A 16,866-nucleotide genomic window follows, 5' to 3' on the forward strand; every position below is an offset into this window, starting at 1 on the left:
TGGTGCCCACCAAGCGAACTGGGCTTGTGATTGTTTCCACCCTTCTGAAAATGCAGGGTCCAAAGCTATCTTTGATCCAACGGTGTGGACTAAAGTAGAACCATTGTTTTCGTGGTTTTTTTCCCCCCAAACCCTTTCCAGCAGCCGTGCTGCATTGCTGAGTTACAATCGGCTTCTGATCAGTTTACTTAGCCTTGACCCTTTCCACTGGCAATGCTGCCAAACCAGGTCTCTGAATTGTTCCTGGCCGATTGGCAGACAGTGGGCCGCTGCAGAAACTGTTTTTAAAAAGGCAAAGGGACAAGAGGTCCAAGTGCTAAAGGAAGTCCTGTGTCTAAATGTTCTTTGTGGGCAGGATCAGAACAATCAATCTTTGCTACCTTTTCCCCAAATGTGACACCCTGTGGATTGGAGAAAATTCCTAACCAGCCTGTTTCATCATTCTGGGAGCTGCAATCATAGTGCACATGGAGAGTCTTGGGTTGGGGAAAAACACCTTTCTTAACAACCGACCAACTCCATTCTGGCTGGGAACTATGGGAGTTGTAGTCCCACACATCTGGAGGGCGGCAGGCCAGCGGGAGGTTGTTTGAACTGAAGGATCTTGCCATCTAGGTCAGGGTTCCTCAACCTCAGCAACTTTAAGATGGGTGGACTTCAACTCCCAGAATTCCCCAGCCAGCCTGGGGAAGTCCACCCATCTTAAAGTTGCTGAGGTTGAGGAACCCTGACCTAGGTCACCTCTTCTATCATTTCTTTGTTACGGAAATTATTCTTGAAATACTAAATCTAGTATTATTACTACTAAATGCTTTCAGGCAGGGTTGGCACGGAGGGAAAGCGCACAGGGGTCACTGACACTTCTCAGAAAAGGCCTCCATCCAAAATGTAAGACATCAGTTCAAGGCAGGAACAAACCAGGTCTTTAAAACACAACGAGGTGATGAATGGGGATCTATCATTTCTCAGGGAAGCAGACTGACTCGCGTCAACAAACCTCAGCGACGGTCACTTAAAAAAAAAACATCTAGCAGGACCGCATCGACAGCCCTTGGTCATCAACACGCCCTCCCTCTTCAAGGACCGGTTATGACCATGGTGCTACCACCGGGATCAGCACAGCGGGCATTTTCACCAAGCCCCTGCACCTCAAAGCGGTCAATATTTGCAAATGGGCAAGGCGAGGAGGAGGAGGCTAGGAGACCCCCCAGGCATCCTCTGCCTTTCTTAAGAAGATGCCTTTTGCGGGTCAGGGAGGACACAACCGCACGTGCGAGCCACCCAAGCAACGCTAATCTCTGTTCTGGACAACTGAATGCAAACTGACCGAGGCTTCGATCTTCACAGGCAAGAGATCCTCCCCGTGCAGAGCCAGAGAGAGAGTTCTTTGGAAGACCCTCGTCCAAAACACGCACGCACACACACACGCACACGATTAAAAAAAGGTGGGGGGAACTCAGTAACTCGATCGCTCTGACATTTAGCGCCCGCTCCAGGGCAAGCCCAACTGTGACCGTTCGGTGGACTGCCTCCAAGGCCAGAGGAAACTTTCCATTACACACCACGCTCTTTGTGCACCGCTGTCGCCACAGAACGTTTTGAAGCAAACGAGGGGTGTGTGTGGGTGTGTGTGTGAGCGAGTGAGGAATGAAAATGGAATAGGAAGTTGGCTACTTGCACGCCCTACCAGGCAGGGGTGGCAAACACAGAAAGAGAGTCTGGAGGGCTGTCTCTGCTGCGCTGGACACAGCTCTGGACCTAGCTGGCTGCACAGCTGAGCGGCCAGGCCGAAGGAGAACAGGTGATTCTGCCCCGCCTTGGCCAGCTCGTTTGGTGCCAGGTTGGGGGTGGAGGAAAGGCAGGTCTCTCCTTTCCTTTCTGAGTTCACTGATAAGGCAGGTTAAACCGACACCCAGGGGCACTCACAGCTCCTTCTAAGGTGCCCCCAGGAAGGGGGCAGGTCTCGCTGCCCGTTTTCATGATTGAATTAGTTCTGGAGGCCAGCGGTGGGATGACTGGGGAAGTGATGATGTCACTGGAGAGGGTGTGGCCTATTCTTCAGTCCCTAGGAGGTGGGGGGAGAGTTTAAGGACTGAATCTGACTTTCGCTTACAGCAGGAAGAATGGCACCAGAAACAGGTGTTTTTATGGAATTTCAGGGATTGGGCTGCCCAATGTAAGCCAGAATACAGGTTGGGGGGTCTTCTGGAGCGGAGAGGGAGGATAACTTTTGCCCGCGCTGGGCCTGGGACCTCACCTCTGCCTCTCGGGTTCTCCGTCCACCTCTTCATCTGCACTGCAAGTGGCGCTTGAGTCGTTGTCCGAGCTGGGCTCCATCCTCTGGGCGTTGGCCGGGTGGCCCGAGCTGAAGTCCACCCCCTCCGGCTCCAGCTTCTCTTTAGGCATGTCCTCTTCCCTCTCTTTGGCCTCGTTTTCCACCTTCACTTGAATGTCTCCGGGGGGCTTGGTGTCGACCTCCACAGGCTCCGCTTTGGCGCTGGCGGCAAGGCTGAGGATGGGCTTGGTGTCGACCAGCGAGATCCTGCTCTCCGTCTCCATCAGCTCCTCCACCTCCGACTTGGCTTCCTCCTTCACCTGCAGCTCGGCGCTTTCGCTCTCAGCCGGCTTCGTGCTCTGGGCTGCCGAGGGAGGGGAGGCGCTGGGGGCTGGTTTAATGGCAGAGTCCTGCTCAGCCGCCACATCGGTGGTGATCCGGGAAGAGCTGCTCTCCGGAGGGGCATCCTCTGAAGGTTTGGAAACCTCTGCCGGAGAAGGAGATGGCGCGCTTTCAGTATCGGAACTGTTTTCAGCACCTGAAAAGGCATGAAGTTGAGTGTGAGCACAGGAAAGGTAATTAAGGAGCTTCACCTGGATGCTGAACGATTAATCCTCAGCACCTCAAGACACACAAGGATAGACCCAATGCCTCCTAGATCTCCTGTTTCTGGGGTGGAGGATTCCAAACATCGGCAGCTGTCTCAAACCTAGTGGAAACTTGGTTCTTCAGCTGCCTTTCTGGCTAAGCCCCTCCAGGATTCTGACTCAGAGATGCTTTTCCAATTCCTTCTGTCTTTTTTGCACTCAATCTTCTCTTCTTCTGTTTAGAACCTCCCTGCTTGAATCACCCACCTCTGTCAAAGTCCTAGCCCTTGGAACTTCCTGAAGATGTATTTCAGCATCCTTGCCTGCCCTGGATCCCTAATTTGCTACCTCCTATCCTCCAGCTCTAGCAACTGGCATTGCTTCCAAATTTTCCACCCTCTGAAAACAGCTGCAGCTCTTTTCCTTACAAGCCATGGAAATCAGAGACTGGCTTCTATTGCTTCTTTAAATCTGTACGTTCTTTCAGCTCATCCCTCTTGGACCACCCTCCCACGTGAAATAGCCAAAGGAAGCTGCTGTAAAGGTGGGCAAAGTGGCTACTGGAATCATCACTTTGACTTGGATGGTCAAGGCCGAAAAAGATCAACTGACTCTGACTCTATCCCAATTGTTGAATTACATCTAGTTTTATTTATGGCCCAAAGATCCGAATAGCAAAGTACAAGCATAAGCTAAAATTTGGCATCGTAAAATAGTTTTAACAGATAGAATAAATGGATAAATTTTACACAAAACATTTACAACTCAAACCTAATGATGGGTTCCTAACAACTTGGTTTTAGAGCCATGGTTAAAAATGTGGCCACGGCCACTGTAATTTTAGGATTTTTATCTGCGAGTAAAATTTTAACATGCTGTATTCAGAAATATCTCTTCCTGGCCTTGATTTTAAAGTAAGCTAGAGAATATCCTGCCAAAAAGCCTTGTAAAATCCACAGTGCGATAAAATATGATCCACCGTTTCAAGGTCAGTAACATTACAGGGACAACACCTTGAGCGTTTGGGGATATTTTGAAATCCACCATAGAGCATCTTTGATGGCAACACACTTTATCAGGTTTTGAAAAGGCTATCCTGCATTGACTTAACTGTAAACCACTAAGATATATAGGGAGCTGAAAAGTGTAGCTGTAATTTATTCCCAAAGTCACAGGCAAACATGGAACTTTGGTTTTCGCCATGTAATGAGTTATCCCATAATATTTGTTTAATGCAATAAAATGCTGGTGTTACGCCCCTAGGAAACAATCAATCCAAATCAATGCCATTCTGATCAATTTGGGGGTCACCTGTTTAAACCACGTATCTATATAAGAATCATCTGGTATTGCGTGGAACAATCCTTCCTTGTTTTTGAAGACGTGCGTTTGCCACCAAATCTTAATTTAGCTAAGCTTGTGTTTTCAACAGGCACTGCCTGGCTTACAGGACAGTAACAGAGTTTGGAACACCGCCTGGAACATTAAGAAGAGATCGTAAAAATTTCACCTGTGGTTGGGTTATGTTATTATTGCCAAATGTAATCCAAATTGGAGTGTGCCACATTAAATTTGAGATGCAATTTAAAAAAAAAACACCTGTATTGCTGCAAGGACAAATCCCCAACCCCCCTTTTTTGAATTAAAGTATTGAAACAAGGCCATCATAGCAGCTTTTGCTTTCAGAAGTATGGCCTTGCAGTGACGTTGCCAGGAGAGAGCATGGTTAAATAAAATGCCCAGATAGCTAAAATTCTCCACTTGTGTTATCATATGACCTTGAATTTTCCAGCTATGCCAAAAGTTTAGTTTTATCATAGTTGGATTTTCTTGGCAATTCTTGACTAGTGCCTCAAGCCTACTGCCTTTCATAGAGTTTTTGCTGATTTTTATTTGATGGTTTGGAGGACGATTCTGTGGTTTTTACAGGGTTGTCGTTACAATATGGGCAGCTAAATAAAATAAATACATTTGTGGTATTTATTAATGTGGTTTTTAATGTTTTTTCTTTAGTTTTTATAATTGTCTTTTTATATGATTGTTGTGCCGCAATCTGGGACCGAGGAAGCAATGAAAGCCCTGGAAATTAAATTAAATTAAATTAAATTCCAAAAGAGTCTTTGTACAGAGATGCATTTATTAAAAGTGACCAGGGATCTCTGCTTTCTGTTTCTTCTGGCACGTTAGTGGATTATAGTGTTTCTTCAATTTCTAATAACTTGAGGGGGGGCTGTTGTAAATTAGATTTTCTGTATGCTAGGTATAAAACTCTTAATTTCTTCTTAATACTGGCACAATCTGCATCAAACCAGCTGGAAGTAGTACTCAGCTGAGTATTTCTTTTATTTGAGGCTGTGGGTGCTCCAGATTCTAAGGTTTTTACTGATTAAATTACTTAGAATGTTAAAGGCACTCCACAGTGAGATGGGTAGTTATAAATTTGAAAAATAAGTAAATAAATAAATAAAGGCATTTGCTTTTTTCTGTAAACCTCCTATCTTCTATGATACACAACCTAAAATTTAAAGCCGGAGTAGAGTTTAAAACCATAGCAAAGTAATTATTTAAGTGTTCTGCCCATGAAATCCTAGAGTTTTAATTGTCTTCATGAGGAACGTCACGAGAATAATGTTGGATCACAAGAACTTCTTTATCATCAGTTAGCAAAACTTAAAATTATAGGTTGAGGGTCGCCGTCTGATTTCAAGCCAACATTAAGCGATCTAACCAAGGGAAATGAGTTCAACTGTTGAATTGGCTTGGGGGTACGTGATTCAGTTTGAAAATTTTGGTTCGGTTCAGAAAGCAGATTTGCTTTGGAATCTGCACTGAATCTGCTTCTAATCAAATCTGTGAATCAAAGCACCGTAGACTTTCACCCAGTTTTTATTCTCCGCTGCCTGTTTTCAAAAGCAAGAGACTATACACCCTTTTCTCATCATACTGAAAAATGGAGGAATGCTTTGACTGTGGAATTTGGCACCTAACAGGATTTCGTTTGTTTTAAACTGTGGGTGACACCGAAGATCCTTAAAATGTATGAAAACACAGGAAAGATGGCTACAATTTGGACCTGCTTGCCCTGCTTGGCCGGGCCAACCAAGTTGCTCACCCTCCCCTTAAAAATCACCCATCACCAAGGCCGCTGGGTACACTTGCAAACCAGACCGCTCTGCCTGGAGGCCCAACATCTGGACCCACCTTCACTGTCTTCGGGATTCTCCTCCTCATTGGAGGCCTCGATGTCCTCGTCCTCCTGTGCGGAGACGGTGGACGCCACGCTCTCGCACTGGGAAACTTCCCGCTCCTCGCGTGGCCTTCGCGATAACTAGAAAGGAAGGGAGACCGTGAAGCTTCTGACGGCACCCGCTGCTTCAGCCCGGGGGGGCTAACTTGGACGGCCTGCCTCCACCGATACCTTAAACAGCAACCTGGGGTCTTCCAAAGGGGTTGGGACAACAAGGCCCAGGATTCTCAGCATGGGAAGCCCCATTCCTCTGGAGTCCCTCTGGATGAAGATGGCCGAAACAGATCCATTCCCTCTTCCTCCAGGCAGCCATTCCTCTCTCTCCAGACTCACCCCACGCCACGCCACACCTGCCTGCCCCACCCCCAGGCCCTGCTCACCTTTTGCTTGTACTGCTGAAGAAGGCTGTCCAGGTTGTGCCTCCGTTTGTAGTTAAAGTAGAAGTTCTTGCACTGGGCTTCGCTCTTTGTCCCCACCATCTTGGCAATGGCCGCCCAGTTGCGCCCGTGTTCCACCAGCCCTGCCAAAACAGAAGGCCGGCCTTGTGAGTCCTCGCTGCTGCCTTCCCGAAAGGCCTTTGGGGAGAGCCTGCGTGTTCCTGGGGGAGACTTTCACCCGTTCCACAAAGCAGGGACAGAAACACCCGGGATGGCTTGCCATGCAAAGGAGTCTTGAGGGCACCCTGTGCTCAATGCATCATCTAATTAAAGCACCCAGGATGAATGGCTCTCCAGCCTCTGTTTGGACACATCCAGCAAAGGGAAACCCACTTCTCTGGGTCACTGGTCCCACTGTCCGACTCTTTTTTACCTTAAAGGCAGTTTTCACAACCTTCCATCAGAGTCAGCCTTCCTAGAACTGAAATCCAGTATTTGGTGTCCTACAGGCAAAGACTGCTATCGTCTATCCCTCTTAGTATTAAACACACTCAGTTAGAGAGTTACTGTGTGAGAAAAAAAATAAGGGGTGCACCAGGTAAGCTGCCTTCAGCTTCTGAGAGGGAAATGGGTTATAAACGCTGGGAGCGGACCAGGTGATTTCTACGTTTGCTTCCAACTCTACGATCTACGCAATGCATAAATATACCCAGGTGTGAAAGAAGTTGGAATGCAGCCAAAAAGAAACAGCATTCATATTTATTTCAGTGTTTCTCAAACTTGGCAACTTTAAGACACGTGGACTTCAACTTCCAGAATCCCCCAGCCAGCACGGCTGGCTGGGGAATTCTGGGAGTTGAAGTCCACGTGTCTTAAAGTTGCTAAGGTTGAGAAACACTGATTTATTTCATCAATTTAAAGGCAATCAGACTCTCAATGACTCTAGGCAGGTTAAAAAGCAAGAACAATCGGTTAAAAGAAAAAGAATTCATAACCAGCCCAAAGACAGTCTTATCAACAAGCAACCCGTCCAACAGGGCTCAGCCATCACCTTGCCCAAGGCCTGGGAGAACAACCTGGTCTTCGCTTGCTTCCTGTACTACATCAGGATGGGAGCCATCTGGATCTCCGGGGGGAGATCATTCCAGAGGGCTGGAGCCGTGATAGCGTAAGGGAGAAGTCAACATATTTATTTTGTTGGGGAGGCAGGGTTGGACTAGAAGGCCTCCAAGGTCCCTTCCAACCTTATGATTCTATGATTTATTATACAGATGTAGAAGGCTGCCCGTCTTCATCAAAGAACTCCAGGTGATTGACAGGCATAAAGACAGAAGCCTACGTATAAAAGCAGTAGGAAAAAACCATAAAGGACATCAGGTAAAAAAAAATAATAAAAGTTCACCATCAGCACAGGGCAAGCATACAAACTGGGCTCCACCAACATCCTGACCCTAAAACCTGAGGGACTGCAATTGCACCAAGTGAATTTATGCTAGATTTATCCCTGTTTTTCAGAAGGAAGCTTCGGGTCAAGACAGCCTATGGGAGGAGGAGAACATCTTGCCCCCCAGGCAAAAGAAGGAAGAAAGGAAGGAAGGAGGGAGGGAGGGAGGGAGGGGACTTGTGGAAGGCAGATCAATCAGAAAGGCAAGCAGGGGATCTTTCTGCTCTCTGGAAAATCCCAGATTTGAGGAACCAGGAGTGAGGAAAGCTCTCTGCTTGCACGGCCTTCCATCTCAAGCCGTGCCTTCCCCTCGTTTCCAGCAAGATGTGGAGCTGAACTCTGCTAAGGCCATCCCACGTCAATGCCAAGAATTTTTTTAAACCCAGCCCTCCTGACCCGGCAGCACCGAGGGCTTATCTGTGGATCATGCTGTCTCCCCGGCTGACATAACCTAATTCCCCCTGGGCCAGAAAACTGCTGGTCCTCCCTTGCCTTCCCATCCCACCGGAGAGGAAAACGGTGGCGCTGGAAACCAGTGCCTCATCTTCGACAGATATGAGACGGGCCGGGCATCTTTCAGAGGACCCCCTTGGCCATTTTTATTCCCTTTGCCAGCAAAAACAGCCTCAGCCCAGCCCAGAGTGAAAACTAAACGGGTCCAACTGAGAAACAAGGAAGGGAATATCTGTAGGCTCGGGGGAACGCTGAGCCACGAGAAAACGCCAAACTGGCTGGGGTGGGAGAAGGGGAAAAAGAGAGAACGCACGGCCTCTGTGAGGGCCACGAACCGGAAGTGGCCTTTCCCAACAGGCACGTTTCAGAAATGTTGGCACTGCAACTCTTACGAATCCCAGACAGGCTGAGCAGGGTGGGCTTGCGAAAGAAGGCAGGATCGCTGGCTGAGAACTGGGATGGAAGCCCTACTCTGGTTGGGAGAGAACTACATTTTTATTGCAGGACCCACTTGTCTAGAAAGCAATGCCTTCTCCCCCTTGGAAAACTGGTCATCACAGGGAGAGAGGAGGTTTAACTCCACACTCCGACATGCATCGACACCGAGGCTAACCAATACGAACGATGGGCTATACTCAACTGATCAGACACACCAATATTTATATGCACAGGGCCCAGAGGAAGAAGCTGTTTTTCAAAGTGAACCTTGAAGCCGAGCAAAGCCAGATTTGGAAGAAAGCAACCTGCATTCCCTCCCACCCCCCCGACAAAAAAAAGCATGCTTTGGGAATTGAGTTTTTATTCCTTCCTGCTTTCCAGCAAGTCCAGAATATGAATCAGTGTTGAAAAACTTATCTTGGTTTGGACGCAAAGGAAAAAGGGGTAAGCGAGGCACCAGTAGGAAAAGGATTCAACAAAAAAAATTAAGGCGGAGGGGGGCGGGGGGAGAGAGTGAAATTGATGGCCTCGACTGCAATGAGTCATAAGAAAGAAAAAAAAACTCAAAGTATCTGGAACAGTTTTTATACATTTTTGGTTGCCTGGGCAACAGGAATCTGTTCTCTTGAAGTCCTGAGAAGATCCAGTTGTGCAAATCAAACACACACAATTAAGTTTGCAGCATTTACATTTCTTGAAAGCTGAAAACGGGCTTCAAATGTTGTCCTAGCCCCATGTTTTGGGTTACCTGCGAGGGTCGCTTAGCCAGAACAAATCACTTAGCTCACCCCAACGTGTTTTGGGATGGGATGCCTCAGACTAGGAGGATAAATATTTCCCCACACAAACTGGGGGGGTGCCCATGAGGAACCAGGAAAGGAGGGGCGCCTTGCCTGGCAACAGTTCAGCGGGCACATCACGCAGCTTTATCCGAAAGGGGGACCCTGGGCTGTGTACCTGGGAATCAAAGTGCTCCAGGACCAACCGCATCTCACCCAGCTGATCAACCTACGTCAGCGCAAACCCAGGGCAGGAGCGGAGCACGATTCAGAGGCTGGCAACAGCCCTCCTGGGGTGATGGCTCCCATCCCATGCTTTTGTAAAATTAAAAGTTCTGTCTGGCTGGACAGGCCTTGATTCTTTAAAGAACCCCCCAAGCCCCATTTGCAGGAGACTGTAGAGCAAAAGGAAGAATCTGGTTTCGTTTGCTTGGGGGATTATTCAAAAGCACCTCCAGAAGCGAGAGAAGGTGCAGCTACAGATGGTTCAGATCAACAGGAGTGGGAAGAGTGTCGGGAGAGGAGGCCTGGAAGCCAAGAGAGACCCGGTTTCTGCATGCAAAGGGCCTTGGCTCAACCCAGGGACCTCTAATTAGGCTTGACAAAACCTCCCCCGTGAGTCAGACTGACCTAGTTGGGACCGATGGCCGAGCCCACTAGGAGACCCTTCTTGACGCTGCTAGATCCCAGGAATGCTGCAGAAACACGCTTGACTTTCCAGGAAAGTATGTCCAAAACATTTATCACATGCCCTCCTCCGATTCCAAAAAGGACTTAAAAAAAAAACAAAAAAAACCAGACTGACAGGCAAAGAGCGAGGAAGGAAGGGAGGGAGGGAGAGAGGGAGGGAGGGAGGGAAAGGAAAAGCAGAAAGAGGAAGGAAGGAAGGAAGGAAGGAAGGAAGGAAGGAAGGAAGGAAGGAAGGAAGGAAGGAAGGAAGGAAGGAAGGAAGGAAGGAAGGAAGGAAGGCAGGCAGGCAGGCAGGCAGGCAGGCAGGCAGGCAGGCAGGCAGGCAGGCAGGCAGGCAGGCTGTTTTCTTCCTGCTTCAGTTTTACCTTTTTTTGCAACTTCCATCTCTTCTTCTGTCCAGCGAGAGGTCTCCACAGGCTCCGCGGAAGCTGAAACGAGGCGGAGGAGAGAGAGAGAGAGAGAGAGAAAGACGCGGTCAGATGGTGTAAAGGGCCAGGACTTGTGCTTTCCGCATAATCTATTAATCTGTTTACAGGAAGGCCTGCTCAGGCTGCTTGGGAATGATGCCCACTGACAGCGGGAGGGCGTCAGTTCTGGTTACATCAAAAAAAACAAGAGCAAGAGGAGGAGGAGGAGGAGGGAGGGAGGGAGGGAAAGAGATCCCCCTCGTGTGCGGGAGGGCAGGAGCTCATGCAACGAGGGCCGTCCGGAGATGCTGCTGGGAAGATCCCTTATCGTCTCGCCCAGGGGCCTGCCCTTCGGCTGGAGAAAGCTCCCCAGGGCCCTCCCCATTTCGTTCAAGGGGAGCCATGCCCCGGGGCAGCGGTGGAGCCGCGCGCACACACACAACGGAGACCGAAGCAACACAAACAAGAAGCACGCCACGGGGTGGTTGATCCCGCTGTGCCCTGATGTTACCTGGGAGCGCCTTTCTCTCCCCGTCCCCTGCATTTCTGATTTCTGGGAAAAGCAGAACCCCAATTTGGAGGCAGGCACGGAAGGATGCCACGTTCCAACAGTATCTATAGTTCTGTTTCTTTGCTTTATGAAAAGTGCCCATCAAGCCGGTGGACAAATCTGTCTCTTGTGTAACCAGCACCAGGCCGGATCCCATCTTACAATGAAATTTTCTCCAGTCGGACGCCTCAAAAATGCCTCCGGCTGAATCGGTGGAGCCTCTCTGGGGCAGCAAATGAATGGGGATCCTCTTGAGCCCCCTGCCTTTGCTCACAAATCGAACCTGCTCCCTCAGAGCTGGATTATTTAAACCCTGTCATTAACTGCTCATCCCTCATTGGTAATCAATCAATCAATCAATCAATCTTACAGCACTGACTTAACTCAAAACACTGGGGAATCCTAGCCGTGTCACTGCCCACAGAGGACCAAGATCAACAGCGGGAGCACAGCTCAGGGGTAACCATTCAGCAAACCTTTGCTCTCTGTTTTACAAATAAAACATCAGGTTTCTAGTCCTTACAGCCTTCTCTAAAAAAGGAAATGTGGATGTATATAGGGGCAGGAAGTAGAAGTAGCGAGTCTGCACAAAATGCAGGTGGGAAAGGGGTTGCTTTTGCACAAAAGGGGAAAGTTTTCTGGACTACGAGTTCCAGTCACTCGCAAGTCACACACAGAAATTGTGCAAGGGAAACACAGCCACAGAAGGAAGGGGGGGGGGAAGAAACCCAAACCACCCCAAATTAAATACTCTATTAGTCACTCATTTCATTCAAAGGATGGGGAACCAGAGGCCAATCCTGCTCTTTGGCATATGATGACAAGAGTCTTTTTAAATTTAGCATCCAGAGAACTGACTTGGCAGGGTAGGAGAATCCAGCATAAATTTACAGAAGCCGATCAGAGAAAGGCAGTCGCTGGCTACGTTTGCAAAATTCCCCGAGCCCTGCTCTACGGAATCATCCAAACTGGGCTCCCGCACCACACACTGACCCCAGACAAACCAGCCCCATTTTCGCCTAACATGCTGCCGGACCCAGCCAAAGCCGGGGGGATGTTTCCCCTTTCGGTTGTTAATTCTGGAACACGGTGAGAATGTGGTTTCTCTCATAACCTCGGACGTCCGATGGCAAGACAGGGTGGGCTCTAGGCTACCCCACAGGGTTGGGAGAGGGCAAATGCTTGTAAGCTCTGGCTCGCTTCCAGGCTGGGACGGAAAGACAAGTGGGACCTGCGGTGAAAATCCTGCCAACTAGAACGTCTCCCCTCTGACGCTGCAAGCCGGTGAGGGAGAACTTCGTCCTAGATCGGGCTGGACCCCCCCCCCATCCGTCAGAGCTCCAGCAACATCTGCTAGAAGGGACATGAGGAGCGGGTCCTGTATCCCACTCCCCACCACTGCCCTAGATTTCCGTTTCTCCTCTCCCCCCGACTCTACAAATCCCAGAGTTCCTGTTACTCACGGAGTACCTTCAATAACTGTGCTGGTTTCACTTAGTTTATTGTTGATGCTTTTTTTTTTTTACATTTACATATTGTAAATGCTTTTTATTTTTTAACGTTTTCGTTTTGAACATATATTCTGCGTTTCTGCAAATCCTGAGGATCTCTTGGGTATTTGGCCAAAGATCCTGAGCGGGTCCCAATTCTTTTCGCACTTGCTACCCCAGTTTGCACTCAACCAAACAATTCTACCTGAGAAAGCTGTGATTCAGAGGCAGGCGACTTTTGGCAGGAGGAGTGGAAGGAGGAGGCCTAGAGGTCAGTGGATTTTCAGATCCCCTTTCTCCTTTTCTTTGGGATTTTGGCATTTATAAAAAAGTTTTCTAGGAATGTAAAGCCTACCTAAGAGGGCTTTTTTTGGTTATTTCCTGCGTAAATCAGCAGGGAGAATCACTGCTGGCGTTTGGCATTTCATTGCCAAACGTTATTGACATTGGGAGGTCGCAAAAAGTGGGGGTTAGGGGCCACAATTGCCTGCAGGTCATGGATCGCCCAGTCTCATGCCATGGCTGAAAAAAGCAGTATTTTATTCCCTAAAATGCTATTGGTGGGCAATGGATGTTTAATAATTATTATTTCACCCCGAGTTCCTTTTTGAGCACCAAATTATACTCCATCATCCCTTCACTCAGAAGAATAACTGCATAGATGGAGCGATTCAGCAGAGATTTATTTCTCAGGCAGCCATTTTTTTCAGACCTGGGGCTGGTCAAGGACAAGCAATTCATTCAGCTACCATCTGTGTGATGTTTCAGAAGATAAACTAACCTCATTCGTGCATTTCTTTTATTTGCTTCTTATTTTTAGAACAGCACAGCCAGTCCTCACAGGTGAAAATTTCAAACAAAATTGTATGGAAATCCTTTGGCTTTTACCAAAAGAAAAGATGGGGGAGGGAGGGAGGGGGAGGCACAAAATGACTAACTAAGACTGGGCAATCCATGTCCTGCAATTGCAGTTTTCTTCGCTGCTATCTGAACATCTGTATGCAGTCCTGTCTTCTTTGGTCGAGCATCGCAGGGTTCACTTTAATTTCAGAACAGATTAACCATGCTTATGTGAAGAGGGAGGGGGCCACAGCTAAGGGGAAAGTAACTGCTTGGGAGACCAAAGATTCTGATCTCTGCTGCCACCTGCTAAAAGGATCAGGCAGAAAAAGAAGAACACCAAAGGCGACAGCTAGAGATGCTGGACCAGGTAGACTGTGAGCCCCTCTTGGTGTTCAAAATGCACCCCCCAGAGGATTTAGCTACCATCTCTGCTGCTCCGGCCAAGGAGGAAGGGGAGGAAATAATCTGGGGCCACAGTGGCTAATCTGAGTAAAGAAAAGCGGATTGCGATCGACCAGGAGACTCAGAAGGAGCCAGCTTCCCCCTGTGACTTTCATCTGAATTGGCTGGCTTGGATCTTTGATAGAGAGCAAGGCAGGATAGAAATACTTTGACGTTATTTTTTCCAAAGATTCTATTTTTTAACTTGTCTTTTCTAAATAACTGGAATGCCACACATATTCTTAGTTGCGTGCAAAACTCACAATTCCAGGTACGGAACTTCCTGGGGGAACACAGGAATATTCCATTTTCCTTCCAAATGATGGTCTCACACCTGGAATGGATAGACTGGAGCGCTCCAGATGAGAAATGAAATGTTATAGTACCTTCCCAGCATGGTGACTTTTGCCTAAGCCTGCATACATTCTTCTTGTTCCTTAGAAAAGGGATAGGCTCATTTCTACTGAGTAAAGCCTAAGCTTAAACTTCTTGGGAGGGGCGGGGAATGAGAGCTGCAGAGGATGGGGCCATAATGCAAAGTAGGTGGGGCTACACCCGATCTGGAGAGGAGTAGAATTTCACTTTCTTTCTTGGGTTTTAGAAAATTGGGGGGGGGGGTGGTTTTGTTCTTTTACAATTGTGCTATATCTGTTTTAAGGCAGATATGATAGTCTTCCCATACCTGCCTCTAATCTGGGAGGGAACAGGACTGTTGATTTTCGGTAATCACAGTGAGAATGGGATATGGGATCCAGAAAAAGGAGGCTCTTGGGGTTGCTTAATGTGTTTGGGGCTACAGGAAACTCTGCAACACATGAGGAGGCACCAGAGTGACAAAGTTCCAGTGAGGCCAGAGAAGAGGATCTCTGTTGCCTCTCTGCATGTGTTCTGGTTTTCCCGATCCCACTTAATCTCAATCAGGAGCTGGTGATTTACAGCACCTGTCCATCAAGAAGAAACTGGTGCGTCTTACTGCTTTCAAAACCCAAACTGCTTGGCACTGTGGGCGTGAGAAGTAAATCAAGGATCTTGGAAGGCAGAAGCAGGGCTGGCGGAAGACCTTCTGCAATGAGCAGCGGCGGCCTGAGACGGGTCACCGACCATTCCCAGGACCAGGACCACCTTTCCCTGGCCTTGACTTACATGGCTCTGGCGGGGGAGGCAGTGGAGGCGGTGGCTCTTCGGCTGCGGCGGCTGCAGCAGCGTTAGCCGCTGCTGCTTCGTTGGTCATCGACCGGGTGATCCGGCCTTTCCGCCGGCCTTGGCTGTTGGCGGTCTTTCGCCCTCTCGGAGCGGCGGGCTCCCTTTCCTCGGGCTCCTCGGGTGGCGCTTCGACCTTCTCCTTCTCTTTGATATTTTCCCTGGGGAGACACAGAAAGAAGTCAAAAGTGGCCGGGACACTGTGACCTGGGTGGGTGGGCAGCTCCAGCCCCAAAGGGCAAGAGCTACGAAGGCTGTAATGCAAGGGCACCCCTGCCCAGCGAAGAATTCTGGATGTGGGGAAGTTACTTTGAACTCAAGACAGAATGGGAATAGCCAACCCGGGTCACTCAAGAAGGCAAGTTTTAAAAGGCTAATTGTGATGCTGGAAGCCGTGGTGGACAGGACATCCTGGACTGAAAGCTGAGATCTCGCCCAGCCAAGTCACCCAGGTCACCTGCAGGGCATCATTCTCTCTCAGTGTTGCCCTTTCTCCCACCACTCCTGGCGTGGGTTCCTAGCACACCAGCAAATGGCCTTTTGACAGTTTAGCTCTTGGCCATCCACCACAGGCAGTCTCCTATGTTCATCTTGCAGCAACAGCCTCTGGAAACAAACGAGGGCCCTTTGGCACCAGCAACTTCCAGGTCAACCTAACCTGGCATTTGGCATAGAATGGGGGGTGGAATCCCGACCCTCCTAGAGGGTGCCAGATTGGAGAAAGTCCAGGCTAAACTTTCTTTGGGGACAGCACCTGCTCAACCTCAGTCTGGATTTGGGAACTAGTGGGGTTGAACTGGGTGCGAGCCCATTAGGGTTGGAAGCTAGTCCAGGAAGTTGAAAGAAACCCTGAAGAACCCAGTGAAAAGCCACAACATGAATGTGCGCGTGAAGATACGGGGAGTTCAGTCTGGATTGCAGGAGACTTTACCTTTTATTTTTAAAAAGTTACCTACCATCCCCAGTTTAAAAAAATCCCGAAGTCTCACACAGTAATGGTAAAAGCGTAAGGACAGACACAGAACTGAAATGTCTATTAAAAATACATTATGGAAGTTAATGGCCAGGGGAAAGGAACATAAAAAGATACTTTTCTAAAAGACGTCTAGCAGAGAGACAGCAGGTCCTTCCAAAGCGATTTATCACCCCAGAAACATCTGCAATCTGCAGGGTGGTTGTGGAAAGAAGGGGAAGGACCACGGAGCCGCGCCCTGAGAGGCAAAGCCTATTTTTCTGCATTCCTTCAGAGAGCGTGGCCAACCACTCACACGAGTGGGAAGAGCCCACATTCTGGAGTCTCATATTCACACAGTCAGTCAGTCGAAGGAAAGCTTTCTCTGGGGACGTGGAACAGAATTATAAGCCCTCCGAGCATCTTCAGACGCAAAAATGGGGTGGAACTGAAATGCACCACCATTCACGCCGTGCCTTCTTTTTTGCAGGGCTGCCCCAATTTTGGAAGAGAATGAACTAAACCTTCTGCACAAGGCCAAAACATATATATATATATAGAAAAGAAATTTATAGAGCTGATGGGCTTTTGTCCGCTTTGCCAGAGTTTAGCCATTGCAGTTTTGCTTGTATGAAGATAGTTTTACGGCCTTACGTTGACGGCTTTCATTTGATTCCTTGTTATAATATACTG

At 48.5% G+C, this 16,866-nt stretch overlaps 1 protein-coding gene across 8 annotated transcripts in view; it reads right to left on the reverse strand.

Annotated features, from left to right (window-relative positions):
* The window catches only part of NCOR1 (nuclear receptor corepressor 1), a 124,734-nt gene that overhangs the window by 53,122 nt on the left and 54,746 nt on the right, over positions 1-16,866 (reverse strand). For all 8 annotated transcript variants that reach the window (XM_025171240.2, XM_025171242.2, XM_007435278.4 and 5 more), the window contains 5 exons: positions 15,165-15,382; positions 10,656-10,718; positions 6,490-6,629; positions 6,064-6,190; positions 2,258-2,813 (listed from right to left, as the gene is read on the reverse strand). In XM_025171240.2, coding sequence (XP_025027008.1) covers positions 2,258-2,813; positions 6,064-6,190; positions 6,490-6,629; positions 10,656-10,718; positions 15,165-15,382 — 1,104 coding nt within the window. The remainder of the gene's footprint in view (positions 1-2,257; positions 2,814-6,063; positions 6,191-6,489; positions 6,630-10,655; positions 10,719-15,164; positions 15,383-16,866) is intronic.

The sequence above is a fragment of the Python bivittatus genome, unplaced genomic scaffold (genome assembly GCF_059951505.1).
Source record: "Python bivittatus isolate LINGU-HERP-01145 unplaced genomic scaffold, Pbiv_v1 ctg000240_np1212, whole genome shotgun sequence".
NCBI lineage: Eukaryota > Metazoa > Chordata > Lepidosauria > Squamata > Pythonidae > Python > Python bivittatus.